Source organism: Lipophrys pholis, assembly GCF_963383615.2.
Source record: "Lipophrys pholis genome assembly, chromosome: 15".
In the NCBI taxonomy this organism is placed as follows: domain Eukaryota; kingdom Metazoa; phylum Chordata; class Actinopteri; order Blenniiformes; family Blenniidae; genus Lipophrys; species Lipophrys pholis.
This window is the reverse complement of record NC_137642.1, coordinates 607,999-627,571: the sequence shown is the minus strand read 5'-3', so window position 1 is coordinate 627,571 and position 19,573 is coordinate 607,999. Positions and strand designations below refer to the sequence as shown.

At 46.7% G+C, this 19,573-nt stretch overlaps 1 protein-coding gene across 1 annotated transcript; it reads right to left on the bottom strand.

The window, feature by feature from the left end:
- Positions 1–6,389: 6,389 nt before the first annotated feature.
- On the bottom strand, positions 6,390–9,459 carry LOC308121022 (uncharacterized protein). Its single transcript, XM_080482041.1, has 2 exons — positions 9,415–9,459; positions 6,390–8,025 (listed from the first exon to the last, which is right to left on the bottom strand). Exons 1-2 carry the CDS (start codon positions 9,435–9,437, stop codon positions 6,690–6,692), a joined length of 1,359 nt encoding a protein of 452 aa, XP_080338167.1. The 5' UTR covers positions 9,438–9,459; the 3' UTR covers positions 6,390–6,689.
- Positions 9,460–19,573: the final 10,114 nt, after the last annotated feature.

Below are 19,573 nucleotides of genomic sequence, written 5' to 3'. Positions count from 1 at the left end.
GTCGCCATATTGGACCGGGCAGGCGAGACGTCGTGGTCGCATTGACGCGCAGACGAGCCATGGAGCTGAAGGAGGCCCCGAGGGACGGCTGACATCAGTCAATTTCAATGACAAAATAATGTAACTGCTTTGAGACGCTGCAACGACAGCGCATCGAAAATCCCCCGCACGGGGCCCTTTCGGATGTAGTCACTGGCTCATTGCGAGTAGGGGGCCCCCGAGAGACGGCGGATATCAGCGACACAACTTGAAACGCCCAGGACACATTACAATGACACATCGGGAACCTCCCTAATGGGGCCCCACTACTACCCTGCATCAACGTGCTGTCCTTGTCAAACACCGAAAAAATGAAGAGGACAAATCCGTCAGGACACATGAAGAGAAAAGAACATATGAAAAGAAAAAACGTGATCGTGGTAAGTGAGAGTGTGTAAGCTGTGTGTGTTACATTTTAAAAAGTTAGTCCCAGTTAGTCCCAGACACTTTGTCCCAAACTCCCAGTCATCCACCAAGAAGCAGGAAAGTTCACTGCACGTTTAAGTCCATGTAAAGTGACTTCAGCCATTTTCTTCTAAACACATTCATAAAGTGTGTATATATGTATTTAGAAATGATTCAGATTTGACAGTGTGGTTAACAATACACTTCTCTGGTATGACAAACTTAGAGCAGATTTCTATTCTAACGTTATACCAATTTAAACGGGTTTATTTAAGAAGTAGTCCAGCTTTGCTTACACACTTTGTCATGAGTCTTGTGTTCATACATTCATAGCCACACAATAACTTAGTCCTTTGCTGACAATGATATTTTCTCCCAGAATAAAGTGTTTGTTGTCAAATGCTAAAACTAATACCAGCATCAATGCTGCTGTCAGTTTATAGACTGTGGTGATAAGATAGTAATATAGTAATATATTCATCAATTTTCTGCTAGAGTCTAAATGTTACATTAAATGAAATGTTAACATGAAGCATTAAAGTTGTTACTGGAATTGAATGTTCATCAATTATTCCATACGTATCTCAAATGTTGAGTATTTGTATTGTTGTTTGTTTTGCTTAGTTGCATTTTTATCGTCCTTAAAATTTTGCACAATTGAGTTCTGTTTGTTTTTCTGGAATTTATATATTGTGTGTAAAGTTTGCATTCAGTTTAGATAGTTATGTTAGTTCTTATTTATTTGATATGTTAATTATTTAATTATGTATTTCTTTACTAATCTGTTGTGCTGGACTTTATCCATCATCATTCTGGGGCCGGGAGGCCCCATAGTCCTTCTTGCCTCGGGCCCCCAGGGGGTCTGGAAACGTCCCTGCTCTTGTCTACTCATTGTGCTGCTTTGCAGTGAAGTCTGTTTGAAGATTTGAAATGAAATGATATAATAAGTCCACGTCATAAAATAACTAAGGAGTTTAATAAAGTGTGTAAGAATAAGATGAACAGGAATTTCAAAGTTCTACTTTCATCTAACCAGAGTAGAAACTAAGCTTCTCTTAGGTTCCTCCTTAATGAGGTTCTTTTACCTCGAACCCCCAAAAGACTCTCCAATGTGTCTTTGTCACACACACACACACACACACACACACACACACACACACACACACACACACACACACACACACACACACACACACACACACACACACACACACAGTATATAGAAATATGTATTTCACCCTGTGATTGACAAAAGAATATTTACATTCATGAATAATAATAGTCTAGTGAAGATCCTCCTGCTTTTTGGAGGTGAAGAAGCTGAAGATGGAGGGAATAACATCCTCTGAGTCTCTGAGTCTTTGGCTAAATAAAGGCTAATTAAAAACACAACTTGTCCTGCTGAACTTGTCCAGTTGAAAATGGTCCCTCCAAACCTCAAAGCCACCTCCCTCTTCTTCCTCACATCTTTGTCTTTGGGAAACCTTCAAAATAAAAACAGGAAATGTGAGAGAGTCAAAACAAAAGCCTTTTAAAAAAGAAGATTAAGCTTGTTTTCTTCCTCCTTGCTATTTTCTTCCCACCTAACCTTTCTTCAACAGAACTCCTATTTTGATGCATAAATGCTGATAACGAACCAAAGCTGCTGAAGCTGTAGTAAACCTGTTTCAGTCTTTTCTCCACTCACATGTCGTCAGTGTTTCTCCGTCAGCGAGGACGAGGAGACACGAGAGGAATCTGACTTCTGTTAGGGGGAAAGAATTACATGTGAACAATTCAGCCTGTGTCAGCTGGTAAAAGGTGCTGGTCCATGTTATACCTGCAATATTTGCTTTGTTTCTACAACAGCCTTCTTGAGTCAGTTATAACCTCAGTCTGTATTGTGAAACATTTGATTTATAAAGTCTCAGTTGGACTAATAGCAGGAGAACAAGCTGTAACCAAAGTCTCAGGCAGCTGCTATGAGTTCACTGGTGGACAGAAATACACAACAGTAAGTTTATATTGGCAAAAATTCAAATAATTGTAATGTTCCATCTTACCTGTGAAAAGGAATGCCCCGAGCCCTGCTTCCTACAGCCCATTGATCTGCAGAGAAATACTCCACACGGTGCTCTGGTGTAGTTTGTGTTTACAGGCTTGACCATAGACATAATACACGCCTCACTGCCTGCTGCCTAGCAGAGCTGACGTCGCAGTGCGACACCATCTTGGATGGGTCACCCTCGCCTCAAGTCCTTTTGTTTCTACTGTAGTCCAACTATAATAATCATCACTCGCCCAATTTTCGCACACCAAAATATGTGCTTTCATGCTGAAATACTTTGTATTATGCTTCTTCAGAAATACTTGACATATGATATGGAATGTTAATAAATGTATAAATTAAGAAACTGATTGATCATTTGAAGTTGTTTCTCTCGCTCTGTCTCGCACACACCAGACATCTCATACAACCTGTTGGCATTAGTATGTTTTTAAGTTTTATGGCCACTGAAGAAAAAAAAAAATTTGGAGGCTAAAAAACCCCAAAACCTTCGTGCGCTTCAGAAAAAGTCAAAAATCAAAGTTGAGATTTTTTTTCTTTTCACGGAGAGACGTCTGTCCAGCCCTCATCATTTGTCCGTCGATGTGAATTCACATTAAATCACTTAATTCAGACTATATAGGGGTTGATTACTGCTTATGGACATGTGATTTTACACAGGACACAGGTTGCTATGGAAACAGAAATACTAAATGTGTGTGTGTGTGTGTGTGTGTGTGTGTGTGTGTGTGTGTGTGTGTGTGTGTCTAAAAAGAGTTGCACAAAGCAAAGGAGAGATTTTAATATGAGCAGATTCATGATGCTCACAGCTTTATGCAACTTATCACAGACTCACATCATCAGACTGAGGTTCACGTCCAGAGAAAGGCTGAGGAAGGTCCACTGGTCGGTTCTCTTCAGCTTCTTCAAGTTTTTGTAAACAAAGCACGGACAAAGTTGCTCGTTCAGCGTTACCTCCTGTTGGTTCTGGTGCTATCGAGAGCGGGATGCCCCATCCAATATGGCGGTGATGCTACATCGCTCTCCAGCACGGAACGAGGCGTCTATCCTTTCTGTCTATGGGCTTGACCACCGGACCAAGATGGCTGCTGTACTTCCTGCTCCTCGACAGCCAATGAGGAGTCTGCTCTTTGTAAAGTCTATGGTTTACAGGTCAGCGCATGTTGGTTCTGTTCAACGTCACTGAAGGGAACCACAAAGTCGTTGGCAGCTACGTCACTGAAGAGAACCACACGGTCATAGACAGGAGCTACGTCGCTGAAGGGAACCACACAGTCGTAGGCAGCTACGTCATTGAAGCGACCCACACAGTCATAGTCAGGAGCCACGTCACAGAAGGGGGCCACACACTCGTAGACAGGAGCTACGTCACTTAAAGGAATCACACAGTCGTAGGCAGGAGCTACATCACTTAAGGAGACCACAAGTTCGTAGGCACGAGCTACGTCACTTAAGGAACCCCTGCAGTCGTAGGAAGCTACATCACTGTGGGGAACCACACAGTCGTAGGCCGGAGCTACGTCAATGAAGGGAACCACACAGTCGTAGGCAGGAGCTATGTCACTTAAGTGGACCACATAGTTGTAGTCAGGAGCTACGTCACTGAAGGGAACCACACAGTCGTAGGCAGGAGCTACGTCACTGAAGGAGACCACACAGTGGTAGGCAGGAGCTACGTCACTGAAGGGAACCATACAATTGTTAGCAGCCACATCACTGAAGGCAACCACAAAGTCGTAGGCACGAACTGCGTCACTGAAGGGAACCACATAGTCGTAGTCAGGAGCTATGTCACTGAAGGGGACCACACGGTCGTAGGCAGGAGCTCCGTCACTGAAGGGGACCACACAGTCGTAGGCAGGAGCTACGTCACTGAAGGGAACCCCTGCAGTCGTAGGAAGCTACATCACTGTGGGGAACCACACGGTCACAGGCAGGAACTACATCACTGAAGGAGACCACAAGGTCATAGGCAGGAGCTACGTAACTTAAGGAACTCCTGCGGTCGTAGGAAGCTACGTCACTTAAGGGAACCACACAGTCGTAGGCAGGAGCTACGTCACTGAAAGAGACCACACAGTCGTAGACAGCTATATGATGGAAGGGAACCACATGGTCGTAGGCAGGAGCTATGTCACAGTGTTTCGTCTGTAGTGGTGAAACATAATTGTGACATTTGGAACATGAAGGGAAAACAAACAAAGAGGCTGAAACATGAACCTGTAGCTGCTCACTGCTTCTTCTTTACCACTGAACTCTGCTGCTCCACCCACAGCAACCTGTACCACTGGTCGACTCACCCAGTCTCTCAAATGGATTGAGAGCTTAGCATTAACAGCCTCTTAGCATGAGCAGCCTGATAGCATTAGCAGGCTCAGCATTATAAGCCTCCTAGCATTAGCAGCGTCCTTGCATTAACAGCCTCCTAGCATTAGCAGCCACCTAGCGTTATAAGCCTCTCAGCATTTAGCAGCCTCCTAGCATGAGCAGACTGCCGGTGGTGGAACCGGTTCGACTGCAACTCTTCTCCCATCAAAGACCAGAAACTAATGCTGATTAGATAAAGCTCATGTTTTTCAGATTGAAACTGAACATTTATTACTTCTTTAAATATATCGATAATGATTCACTGCCTTTTTTCACCTCCGTAATAATTCTAACATTAGAAACATGCTGACTCAGAGTGATGCTGAAAAACGAATTCATCATTTGTTCTTTCCAGACTAACTATTGTAACTCCCTATTATCAGGGTGAAACAATAACGGCTTCAAAAGGCACTCTCTTCCATGATGGAGTCACTCTCCTCCACGGCGGCGTCACTCTCCTCCACGGCGGAGTCACTCTCCTCTGACTTTCAAGACGGAGTCACTCTCTTCCATGACGGAGTCACTCTCCTCTACGACGGAGTCACTCTCCTCCACGACGGAGTCACTCTCTTCCATGACGGTCTCACTCCCCTCCATGATGTACCACTGTGAGGAACCTGGGAGTTCTTTTGGACCAGGATTTATCCTTCAACTCCCACATTAAACGAATCTGCAGGACTGCTTTTTTTCACCTCCGTAATATTTCCAACATTAGAAACATGCTGACTCAGAGTGACGCTGAAAAATTAATCCATCATTTGTTCTCTCCAGAGTAACTATAGTAACTCCCTATTATCAGGGTGAAACAAAAACTGCTTCAAAAGTCTTCAGTTGATTCAAAATGCTGCAGCCAGAGTCCTGACAAGAACCAGCATCAGAGATCACATCACTCCAATACTAACCTCGCTTCATTGGCTCCCTGTTCAATCTAGAATAGAATTTAAAATCCTTCTTCTAACTTAGAACGCTCTTAACAACCAGGCTCCATCATATCTTAAAGAACTGCTAGTCCCAGATCTCCCCAGAAGAACACTTGGTTCTCAGAGTGCTGGCTTACTGGAGGTTCCTAGTTTTTCTAAGGTAGAATGGAGGCGGAGCTTTCAGCTTTCAGGTTCCTCTGATGTGGAACCAGATCCCAGTTTCTATCTTTCTCTCTACCTCACTGTCTCTACTGCTCTCTACCTCTCTCTCTACCTCTCTCGCTACCTCTCTCGCTACCTCTCTCTACCTCCCTCTACCCAAACCAGGGTTTGTATCCCCCTCAATCTATCTCTCTGTCTATCCTATCCTTTCCTCTCCTCTATCCCCTCCCCCCACCCGGTCAGCAGGAAGCCTCCACCTCTGATTCTGGTTCTGCAGGTTTCTTCCTGTTAGAGGAAGTTTTTCCTTTCCACAGTTGCTCTGCTGCTCATGTGGCTCTGTTGAGTTTTTCTCTGTAAAAAGCGCCTAGAAATGACTGTGTTGTATTTGGTGCTATATAAATAAAGTTGAATTGAACTGAATTGAATTCAATCTTTAACTCTTTAAATTTGTGGGTTAAAATAGTCTTTTATTGTGAAGCTGCTCATTGGTTCCGACACACAGACTGAATCTGAAACGGTCCTCTCAGCTTGTGCTTAAAGGGAGTTTAACTGGAGCACAGTGTTGGGTTCCTATTCCTTCCAGACCCTGTCCCTTCCAGACCCTGTTCCTTCCAGGCTCTGTCCCTTCTATGCCCCGTCCCTTCAAGGTCCTGTTCCTTCCAGACCCTGTCCCTACTAGGTCCTGTTCCTTCCAGACCCTGTCCCTTCTCGGTCCTGTTGGTTCCAGGGGCCCTATTCCTTCCTTTGGGTCAGTCCTTGGTGGTAGTCCTGCGACTGCAGCAGCCCGGACCTCGGAAGGAGTCGACCAGTCGACTCCTCTTGTGGGCGGAGCCAGTCTGCCGGGAGGTGTTAGTGTCTTGGCGGGCCAGCTTGGCAGCGCGGCTTGCCGTCTCCTTGATCTGCAGCTCCAGGTGCTTCTGGATGGCCAGGCCCAGCTCCTCGGGGTCTACAGAGGCCCCGTACACCTCCCAGGTCATCCCCTCTGCGTCCCACTTCACCTCTTTGACCGGCGACTTGAGAGTGCCACCCTGTTTCTTGTTCCGGTCACTTTTTGGGGTCTTTGCGGCAGAAGTGTTGCTCCTGCTGTCGTCTGCCAGACAGATGTGAGGGAAGACGTGAGAAGTTTGACCGGTCTGACCGGTCTGCACCCCGACGTCCCTCAGGACTGTGGTGGTCGTCATGGTTCCCTTGTCCCGGGACCAGATTGGTGCTCCAGCAGGACTTCTGCAGCACTCTCTGGATTGTTGACATGGCGGGGTAGGTCCGGGAGGCGGCGGTCCAGGAGGCAGTGGTCCGGGTGGCGGCGGTCCGGGTGGCGGCGGTCCGGGAAGCAGCGGTCCGGGAGGCAGTGGTCCGAGAGGCAGCGGTCCGAGAGGTGGCGTACTGCTCCACGTGCAGTTGAGGTTGCAGCATCGCAGCAGGTGTTTACTATCCAGGCCTGTCTCGCTGATGGAGGACATGAGGCGGGGCAGGCTGAGGTGGGTGGAGGCTGCAGGTGGGGCCATGACTCGCTGGGTGGTGCAGAGTGGCTCCATTCCGGCCAGACGGGGCAGCAGCGGGGCGGGTGCTGGGATTGGGTTGGGGTGGCAGTACGCAGCCAAAGTGTGGTAGAAATTGGTGTTGTGGACATAAGAGCCACAGCAGACGGCCTGGTCACATGGAGGGGGGCGGCGGTGGTCTGTCTTGCTTGGTGAGATGCAGCTGCACCTGCTCTTGGGTGGAGATGCTCCACCTTCTCCACCACTGGATCCTCTGCACACTGTGGTGATGGTGCCGCTCTGCTGCAGCTGCAGCGGTTGCTTGCAGACCAACATGGCCGATGACTCTGTGTGAACCTGCACGTCCAGGTCCTGGCTGACCGGATCAGAGGGAGTCCTGTGACCCTGTGCCTGCTGGAGAGCACCTACCGCCCCCTGTGAAGGGTCTAGAGACGTACAGGGCCTGGACCGGCTATGTTCATCTGGCTCTGCAGTAACAGGCCCTCCACTGAAGGTCCTGTCTTCACAGTGTTCAGTCATGATTTCTTCTCCCAGCTGCTGCCGCCAGATGTTCTGGTGTCTGGTTCTGTCCTCCGCCGTCGACCACCTTCAAGAAAAAAACACAACATTTAGCTGACGGCTGATCAGCTGGAACAGAGACGATGGGAAGCCTGTGTGAGACGGAGTTTTAAAACAATAGTGTCATGCCCTGCACCTCGGCTGCCACAGGGGGGCGCTGTTGCTTCAGTTCAGAGCTTCTCCCCATCCTCCCTCTGTTCTCTCCAGGTGGGTGTGTCAGGGCTTGTTTATGGAAGCGGCGATTGCTGACGGTTAGAGGCGGTCACCGTGTAGTTTACTGCTGCTAGTAGTTTACTGTTGCTGGTATTTACTGTCGCTGGTGTTTACTGTTGCTGGTGTTTACTGTCGCTGGTGTTTACTGTCGCTGGTAGTTTACTTCCACCGGTAGTTTACTGCTACTGGTAGTTTACTGCTACTAGTAGTTTACTGTCGCTGGTGTTTACTGTCGCTGGTAGTTTACTGCCACCAGTAGTTTACCGCTGCTGGTAGTTTACTGCTGCTGGTGGTTTACTGCTACTGGTAGTTTACTGCTGCCGGTAGTTTACTGCCGCTGGTAGTTTACTGCTACGAGTAGTTTGCTACTGCTGGTAGTTTACTGCTGCGGGTAGTTTACTGCAACTGGTAATTTACTGCCACTAGTAGTTTACTGATACTAGTAGTTTACTGCTGCTGGTAGTTTACTGCTGCGGGTAGTTTACTGCCGCTGGTAGTTTACTGCCACTAGTAGTTTACTGATACTAGTAGTTTACTGCTGCTGGTAGTTTACTGCTGCTGGTAGTTTACTGCTGCGCTGCCGCAGCCAGTACTGCAGTATGATGCTCTGCAGCTCTCTCTAGTGGACGGAGGCTTTATGATAGTTCATCTTGAGCAGTGGAAGCTCAGATACTTAAACAGCCAAACTAATCTGCTGCTTCCAGTAAACTAATCCAGAGAGCTGTGCTGCAGCTGCTCCTCCATCAGCAGACAGAGTTCGAGGAGTTCCACCCTCCGTCAGGATGCTGCCGGAGCATGGAACTGCTCCGGCAGCATCCTCCGTCAGTTTTACTGGTCATCCGGTGTGATCAGCTGGTTTCTCTCGTCAGTGTGAAGCTGAAGCCTCGTTGTTTTCATTCTGTTCAGCCTCATCATTCCTCCTCAGCAGGTGGAGTCGCCTCCGTCAGGTGGAGTCACCCGGTCTGGCTGGTCTATCATCAAACACACACAGCTCCCTCACCTCACACAGCTCCGTCACCTCATACAGCTCTGTCACCTCACACAGCTCCATCACCTAATACAGCTCCATCACCTCACACAGCTCCATCACCTCATATAGCTCCATCACCTCACACAGCTCTGTCACCTCACACAGCTCCATCACCTAATACAGCTCCGTCACCTCACACAGCTCCATCACCTCATACAGCTCCGTCAGACTCACCTCTCACAGTGAGCCGCCTCCATCTGCTCTCTGCTTGTTGTCTGAAGGTCTGTTCCTCCGAAAGCCTTCTTCCTCCTCCTCTTCCTCTTCCTCTTCTTCCTCTGCTTCCTCCCCCCCCCCCCCCCCCCCTCACATCCACAGGTGCCTCCTCCCCCCTTTGCTCTGTCTTTATCTATCTACATCGCTTTCTCTCGCACAGCCTTCTTTTGTCTCAGCAGCACCGCCCCCACCCACCCCCCCACCCACCCCCTCACCCCCACCCCCGGGATAATCCTCCTCTACATCTGATTACAAATGTGACAAAGCAATCTCCAATCTCCAATCTTCAATCTTCAATCTTAATCCCTGCCGCATGACGAGGAGATGGGGAGGGGGGGGGGGGGGGGGGGGGGGGGGGGGGGCTTTTTGCTCTCTGGTATTTTCCTACTCCACTTCAACATTTCTCCATCTCTCCATCTCTTCATCACCATCTCTCCATCACTACATATCTCTATCATTCCATCTCTCATCACTACATCTCTCCATCTCTCTATCACTCCATCTCTCCATCACTCCATCTCTCCATCACTGCATCTCTCCATCTCTCTATGACTACAGCTCTCCATCTCTCTATCACTCCATCTCTCCATCACTCCATCTCTCCATCACTGCATCTCTCCATCTCTCTATGACTACAGCTCTCCATCTCTCTATCACTCCATCTCTCCATCTCTCTATCACTCCATCTCTCCATCTCTCTATCACTCCTTCTCTCATCACTACATCTCTCATCAGTACATCTCTCCATCTCTCCATCTCTCCATCACTACATCTCTCCATCACTGCATCTCTCCATCTCTCCATCATTCCATCTCTCATCACTACATCTCTCAATGTCTCCATCTCTCTATCACTCCATCTCTCCATCTCTCTATCACTCCTTCTCTCATCACTACATCTCTCATCAGTACATCTCTCCATCTCTCCATCTCTCCATCACTACATCTCTCATCAGTACATCTCTCCATCTCTCCATCACTACATCTCTCCATCACTGCATCTCTCCATCTCTCCATCATTCCATCTCTCATCACTACATCTCTCTATCACTCCATCTCTCCATCTCTCTATCACTCCTTCTCTCATCACTACATCTCTCATCACTCCATCTCTCAATCACTCCATCTCTCATCACTACATCTCTCCATCACTACATCTCTCTATCACTCCATCTCTCTATCACTCCTTCTCTCATCACTACATCTCTCATCACTACATCTCTCCATCTCTCTATCACTCCATCTCTCATCATTACATCTCTCCATCACTACATCTCTCTATCACTCCATCTCTCCATTGTTCCATCACTACATCTCTCTATCTCTCCATCGCTCCATCACTACATCTCTCTAGCTCTCCATTACTACATCTCTCCATTGTGCCATCTCTCCATCACTACATCTCTCCATCTCTCTGTTACTACATCTCTCCATTGTTCCATCACTACATCTCTCTATCTCTCCATCACTACATCTCTCTAGCTCTCCATTACTACATCTCTCCATTTCGCCATCTCTCCATCACTACATCTCTCCATCTCACTGTTACTACATCTCTCCATTGTTCCATCACTACATCTCTCTATCTCTCCATCACTACATCTCTCTAGCTCTCCATTACTACATCTCTCCATTTCGCTATCTCTCCATCACTACATCTCACCATCGCTCCATCTCTTAATGACGACATCTCTCCATCACTCACCCTCCTCTCACCAACTCCAACCCACTCCCCATCATGATCCAGGTTGCTATGGAAACAGAAATACTAAATGTGTGTGTGTGTGTGTGTGTGTGTGTGTGTGTGTGTGTGTGTGTGTGTGTGTGTGTGTGTGTGTGTGTGTGTGTGTGTGTGTGTGTGTGTGTGTGTGTGTGTGTGTGTGTGTGTGTGTGTGCTGCTCGTCACAGAAGGAGACGCTGACTCAGCTCGTCATTGGTGTTTTAGAGAGTTTCCTTCATCAGGATCATCAGCGATGTTGAGTTTGGGCAGTTTGTCTAACGATATGAATAATCAGTGGTGCCGCCAGCAGGAATCCTGTACACACCGTGTGTACAATGTTTTTAAAGGTGTGAAAAACAATTTTTTAAAGGCAGTGGCATGCCGTCAGGGCCTGCCAGGCTTCTCTGGAGGCCTAAGAAAAAGATCTAATTATAAATGTTGATTATATTTTGTCCATGAATACTTAATAAATAATTCCAAACTGTCTGTCAGCTTCCTCTCACAGCTTCTCCCCTGGCTGCTGCTTCCAGACTGTACTTCCATATTAAAGCATTTGACCAATCACATTGCAGCCATCACCTGTTGCCAGGTAAAGAAATCTGCCTGAGGCCTTCAGATTAATTTTTTTTTTTCTTTTTCTTTGTCCTTGTCCTGTTCGGCAGCTTGGGCCAACAATATGATGTGATTGAGAGCCTTCGGAGTCAGAACAGTTTTTGGTCTTGCAACAGGGAGAGACCCGGAGTCTCCTCCTGTTGCCTTCTCCGTCAGAAGTTGGCATGGCTGCCGTACACGACCGGGGGGGAACGCTCAAAGAGAGAGAGAAGAGAAAAGAGAGAAAAAGGTTGAGGGAGGAGGGGGGAGGGGGAGGGGGATAACATACAATATCCTTGTTGTGCTACATATATTATTTGCAGTTATCACACTGATCCAAATATTTTCCAACTGTTTTTGGATTAAACCAGCCTGAGCAGCTCTATCTAGACAGTAAAATGATTTCTTAGATTAACCAGCCAGAGCAGCTCTATCTAGACAGTAAGATGATTTCTTAGATTAACCAGCCAGAGCAGCTCTATCTAGACAGTAAGATGATTTTCCAGATTAACCAGCCAGAGCAGCTCTATCTAGACAGTAAGATGATTTCTTAGATTAACCAGCCTGAGCAGCTCTATCTAGACAGTAACGTGAAGCAGGAACATGAATTAACAAAGAGGTGACAACAAAAGAGGAACATGATTTTTAAAGTTTGAGCAAATGATGATAGAGAACAAGCAACTTCAGAAGCACCTTTCGTGAGGAGTGGAAGTGTGTGTGTGTGTGTGTGTGTGTGTGTGTGTGTGTGTGTGTGTGTGTGTGTGTGTGTGTGTGTGTGTGTGTGTGTGTGTGTGTGGCTTGTCCACTGGGTGTGACCGGAACTGTTGTGGGGGGACCCGTGGCGACACCCCGGGGTCCGAGGCCATCGGGCCCGGACACTGCCACCCCGGCAGACGGAAGCCCCCCAGGCCCGGGGAGACCCCAGCGAACCACCCCAGAGAGCCACGCCCCCGCCCAAAAAGCACCCGACGGAGAATGCAGAGAGGAATCCCCCCCAGGCAAGAGGAGCCCACAAGAGAAGGATAAAGGGCACAGGGCCCCAGGCCCCGACCCAAGCCACCAAGCCGAGCGGCCGGCCTAGGACCCGGGGGGGCCACACCCCCCCCAACAAGGCGCCGTAAGGGGACCCGGGCAGGAGCCCCCACCCCACCCAACGGCCAGACAGCAGAGTCTGAGACCCGCAGGGCCCAGTGCGAGCCCAGCCGGAGGCCAGGGCACCCCCCCTCATTCGCCCACACACACACATACACACACACACACACACACACACACACACACACACACACACACACACACACACATCAGGCCCTGGAAGTCACTCTCAGTAAACCGTCCATCCACAACCCGGAGCCCCCGAGTCCCCCGCTCCCCCCAATCCGGGAATGAGGCAGACCCGGAGCGCGGCAGCAGGGGCCAACCCGCCCCACTGGGGGAGGGGGCCAGAGGGAGGACCCACCCCCAGCGCCGCAGCGGGCACTCAGATTTTTTTCATTCATAAAGGTATTTATTCTGGCTACACGAGTATCTACCTGTGATGCGAAGGCTTTTTATACTGCATTTCTGCATGATAACATGGTTTTTGTAGCCATAAAAAAAGTTATTGAGTGGGGAGTGGGGGGGGAGTGGGGGGGGGGGGGGGGGGGGGGGGTCTGTGCGTACTATGAAATTGAATCCTGGCGGTGCCACTGTGAATAATGATGATCAAAGATAGTTATTATTTGATTAAAAATGGAATCTAGAGCAGGTCTCCGTCGGTCGGTGTCCACCATGGATGATCCACCCTGGTTGACATCTGGTGATGCTGTGGGTCCAGACTGGAACCGCCAACATGGACACTGTGATGGCAGACCATCACAGTGTCCTGTCTTGTCTCACCTGTTCTGCCTCACCTGTCCTGTCTCACCTGTCCTGTCTCACCTCTCCTGCCTTACCTGTCCTATCTCACCTGTCCAGTCTCACCTGTCCTGTCTCACTTGTCCTGCCTTACCTGTCCTGTCTCACCTGTCCTGTCTCACTTGTCCTATCTCACTTGTCCTGCCTCACCTGTTCTGCCTTACCTGTCCTGTCTCACCTGTCCAGTCTCACCTGTCTCACCAGCCCTATCTCACCAGTCTCACCTGTCACACCTGTCCTGTCTCACCTGTCATCCTCAGGTAAACGAGTGGCCAAGGTGGTGAAGAGTCGTCTGGACACGTGCAGCCGTGAACTTCTCCGACACAATGACCTGAAGGACCTGGTGAAGAGTCATTTGGCTACTTTCTTTTGTCATTTTGATTTAAAAAGAGTAAACACAGTTGTTTGCCAATAAATAGCTTCACCCAACCATCAACCATGTGTGGAAGAAAGGTTTTTGTGTTATCATTCATATTTTCTGAAGAATGGCCAAGAAATCATAAATTCTCCCAGGGTATGTAAACTTATGAGCACAGCTGTACTACTAAACTCTAATGTAGCTCGTGGCAAATCGGCCACCACCTAACCCCAACCTGAACCCAAATTTTTCTGGTTTCCAGAGAAAAGGATCTACTCTAGTGGGCGTGGATGGTGGGGGGTGTTGAGAGAGACCTTTTTCACAACAACCGGAAGTAGCGTCTCCTGGAGCAGGTCACTTTCTGTTTGTGCCGGTCTCATTAAAAATGGACCTTATATTTTCACCAACGCTCCTGAACTTGCCAGTTTTGTCATTTGCTGATGCGGAGGCCATCGCAGCGGCACATACACAAGCAAATAAACTTGAAAAGGGTTAGGGTTGTTTTCCTTTTGGAATATCATTTAGTATGTGACAATCTCCTTAGTAGTTTTAGCAATTTAAGTAAAAATCTTAACTCTCGCAAATCTATCCCTCCATGTCCTACCAAATTGCTCACCTGTCCCTTTATTTATTTGTTTACTTCTTGTAAGGGGCTCCATCCTGAACCTGCCAGTGAGGTGGTGGTGGGAAACAGATGTGTGCAGTCCAGCTGTGCAGAGCTTACACAGGTATTATTAATTAATGTTTTTATGCTTGTAATGTTTCCTTTGTCATAACTTACTGTGATTCTGTCACTCGTGTGTTTGAAGGACCACTTCCTGATCCCGACATCCTGACATCAGGAGAAAAACTACGTCCACTGGAGTACCAACCACTCAGTGCTCTCCTTTTAGATTTCTTCTCAACTTTGGAGTGAGTCCCAAACAAATGTGTCTCAGGTTGCTGACCTCAAGGTTCAGGATGACCACACAAGTCTGAGGCGTTCACACACATACTACTGGCAGGGACAGGGTCAGCTGGTAATCACCGGATTGGAATGGTGCCACTTTGTCACTGACATCCGGTTTAAAACGTGGAAGTGTGAAAAGGCCTATAAAGGAAAGCAAGCCACTTTCAGCTCTAGTTGGTCCTGTAACCCTAACCCTAGGGTGGGGTGAAAAGTGGATGAGACCCAGCTAATTAGCTAGTGATCCATAACCCTAGCCCCCCTTTAGGCCACTCCCAAAATATCGGCTGAACTGAACAAACTTTGTTGGCATGCTAACTAGCATGCTAGGCTAATACTTGTTATCTACCCGAAAATGACACAGGTTACTCCCCAGGTGTCCCTGACCTGGAATCTGGTCTTATCTCACATGCTAATCTGCTAAGCTAACTAGCCTAGCATTAGCATTAAAAAGGATGCCAGCGAGCATTTGCTAACGTGTGTGTGTGTTTGTGTATGTGTGTGTTCCTTTCACCTACCCCCTCTCAGCAGGGAGCCTGCACCACTTATAGTCAGAGAGAGAGAACAGTCGACAGACACCTCCCGAACAAGTCATTGTGAATCGAGAACCATTTAAAAGAAGGACAAAAGTAGCCCCTCATTCAAAGCACAAGACCTCTACCTACGTTTTGGTGTTATTTCATCAACATCAGCGTGTTTAGCGGGTGAAATGTGGGCTCAAAGCCCCGTGAAGGAGGCGGGATTCGGCGTTCTTAGACGGTTAATAAAAACAAAACCGTTGGACTAATCAAAAAGTTGTTCTGGATTAATGAGCAGGAGAGTCTCCTCTGTCATTTAATAGTGTTTTCAAGCCGATACGATGTTCGCACTCAGAGTAGCTCGCGTTTGCAAATCTTATTTTGAAAGGCAAATTGCAGACTTCTTGCTGGATTTAGGTCAGGGGAACCAGCACGTGATTTGTAGGTCTCGATGAGACGCACAATTCAGTTTTTGTTTTAGGTGGCCATTGAAGTGTTTGCAGGTGGCGCTAGAGAGCACATTTTGGCACTCTGGGGGTTCATGTTTACATTCCCGTAATTTTTTCACCAGGCTTGATGAGCGTGCCAAATGTTTATCAACATTTGAGCGGATTTAGTGGGTGAAATTTGGGCTCAAAGCCGCCACAGGAGTGCAAAACATGAAGAAGAACAAAGAAGAAACATTCTAAATACAACAGGGTCCTGGACTCCAGGCCCAGGCCTCCTTGGCCTTTCTGCTGGGTCCCTAATAAAGATTAGAAAAACAATAGGGCCTTTGCCTCCAACGCAAACGCAGCTTCAATGTCTGCGTGTGTGTGTGGTGTGCACCCCTAATTAATGTCCCCCTCTGCTACAGCAGGTAAGTGGAACCATTTCAAGAACTTTGTACATAAACAATATAAACTAAATAGTGTTGAGGCAGTCCGTTATATTCACTTTTAAGGCAGAAAATATCACAAAGTGGTTTTGAGAATGTTCACAGAATGAAATAAAATAATATTTCAATATAAAATGTTTACTCAGCTACATTAACAGAGGTCAAAGTTCATCCTGCTACATGTTGAACACGTCTGCAGTTTTCTCAGTGAATACATTCCTCAGGTGCTGTTGACATGAAGTTCAACCAGATGTTGGTAACAACCATGTAATACACACAATGTGATGTCATCAGTTTTATTTAATACTGTGACAGTGTAGTACTGTGATGTCATCAGTTCTGTGTACTATGGAGACAGTGTAGTACTCTGAAGGGAATCAGGAAGTATTGATCACACAGAGCAGCAAGACATCAAGTGACCGTGTTGTCACCTCCTTCAGCTTCAGTTCTGTCATTTCACTCCCTCATTATTCTGTCATTTCACTCCCTCATTATTCTGTCATTTCACTCCCTCATTATTCTGTCATTTCACTCCCTCATTGTATCATTTCACTCCCTCATGCCGTCATTTCACTCCCTCATTCCGTCATTTCACTTCCTCATTATTCTGTCATTTCACTCCCTCATTCCGTCATTTCACTCCCTCACTCCCTCATTTCACTCCCTCATTCCGTCATTTCACTCCCTCATTATTCTGTCATTTCACTCCCTCATTCCGTCATTTCACTCCCTCATTATTCTGTTATTTCACTCCCTCATTCAGTCATTTCACTCCCTCATTTCACTCCCTCATTATTCTGTCATTTCACTCCCTCATTCCATCATTTCACTCCCTCATTATTCTGTCATTTCACTCCCTCATTCCGTCATTTCACTCCCTCATTCCATCATTTCACTCCCTCAATCTGTCATTTCACTCCCTCATTCCATCATTTCACTCCCTCATTATTCTGTCATTTCACTCCCTCATTCCGTCATTTCACTCCCTCACTCCCTCATTCCATCATTTCACTCCCTCATTCTGTCATTTCACTCCCTCATTCTGTCATTTCACTTCCTCATTCTATCATTTCACTCCCTCATTCCCTCATTCCATCGATTCACTCCCTCATTCTGTCATTTCACTCCCTCATTCTGTCATTTCACTTCCTCATTCCATCATTTCACTCCCTCATTCTGTCATTTCACTCCCTCATTCCGTCATTTCACTCCCTCACTCCGTCATTCCATCATTTCACTCCCTCATTCTGTCATTTCACTCCCTCATTCTGTCATTTCACTTCCTCATTCCATCATTTCACTCCCTCATTCTGTCATTTCACTCCCTCATTCTGTCATTTCACTCCCTCATTCCGTCATTTCACTCCCTCACGCCCTCATTCCATCATTTCACTCCCTCATTCTGTCATTTCACTCCCTCATTCTGTCATTTCACTTCCTCATTCCATCATTTCACTCCCTCATTATGTCATTTCACTCCCTCATTCCGTCATTTCACTCCCTCACTCCCTCATTCCATCATTTCACTCCCTCATTCTGTCATTTCACTCCCTCATTCTGTCATTTCACTTCCTCATTCCATCATTTCACTCCCTCATTATGTCATTTCACTCCCTCATTCTGTCATTTCACTCCCTCATTCCATCATTTCACTCCCTCATTCTGTCATTTCACTTCCTCATTCCATCATTTCACTTCCTCATTCTATCATTTCACTTCCTTATTCCATCACTTCACTTCCTCATTCTATCATTTCACTCCATCATTCAGTCATTACACTTCCTCATTCTGTCATTTCACTTCCTCATTCTGTCATTTCACTGCACTCTCCCTCATTCTGATATTTAACTTCCTCATTCTGTCATTTCACCCCCTCATTCCATCATTTCACTCCCTCATTGTATCATTTCACTCTCTCATTCCGTCATTTCACTCCCTCATTCTGTCAATTCACTCTATCATTGTCATTTCACTGCACTCTCCCTCATTCAGTCAATTGCACTCTCCCTCATTCTGTCATTTCACTCCCTCATTCTGTCATTTAATTGCACTCTCCCTCATTCTGTCATTTCACTCCTTCATTCTGTCAATTCACTGTATTCTCCCTCATTCTATCATTTCCTTCTCTAATTCTGTCATTTCAATGCACCCTCTCGCTCAATCAGTCATTTCACTTCCTCATTCTGTTATTTCACTGCAGTTTCCCTCATTCCGTCATTTCACTCCCTCATTGTATCATTTCACTCCGTCATTCTGTCATTTCACTCCCTCATTGTATCATTTCACTCCCTCATTGTATCATTTCACTCCCTCATTCTGTCATTTCACTCCTTCATTCCATCATTTCACTCCCTCATTGTATCATTTCACTCCCTCATTGTATCATTTCACTCCCTCATTCTGTCATTTCACTCCCTCATTGTATCATTTCACTCCCTCATTCTGTCATTTCACTCCTTCATTCCATCGATTCACTCCCTCATTGTATCATTTCACTCCCTCATTCTGTCATTTCACTCCCTCATTCTATCATTTCACGTCCTCATTCTATCATTTCACTGCACTCTCTCCCTCATTCTGTCATTTTACTACCTCATTCTATCATTTCACGTCCTCATTCTGTCATGTCACTGCACTCTCTCCCTCATTCTGTCATTTCACTACCTCATTCTATCATTTCACTCACTCATTCTGCCATTTCACTGCACTCTACCTCATTCTGTCATTTCACTCTCTAATTCTGTCATTTCAATGCACCCTCTCGCTCATTCAGTCATTTCACTTTCTCATTCTGTCATTTAATTGCACTCTCCCTCATTCTGTCATTTCACTCCCCCATTCTATCATTTCATGTCCTCATTCTGTCATGTCACTGCACTCTCTCCCTCGTTCTGTCATTTCACTACCTCAATCTATCATTTCATGCTCTCATTCTGTCATTTCACTCTATCACTGTGTCATTTCACTCCCTCATTCTGCCATTTCACTGCACTCTACCTCATTCTATCATTTCACTCTCTAATCCTGTCATTACAATGCACCCTCTCGCTCATTCTGTCATTTCACTCTCTCATTCTTTCTTTTCAGTTTTTATGTGTCCAATCCATCAGGAGGCAATAACTGTAAGTTGTGTGTTGGACTAGTATGACAATGACTTATGAGAGAATATGTTAGCATAAGCGCTAATGCGCATTCACACTAATTAGCATAATTACCGC

What these genes read in the sequence shown, in the direction of transcription:
- LOC308121022 (XM_080482041.1), bottom strand. Translation starts at nt 9,437, where the DNA reads ATGGAGGCGGCTCACTGTGAGAG. An exon ending in GAGGCGGCTCACTGTGAGAG is followed by an intron (nt 8,026 to 9,414) that starts GTGAGTCTGACG and finishes TTTTTCTTGAAG; the next exon opens with GTGGTCGACGGCGGAGGACA.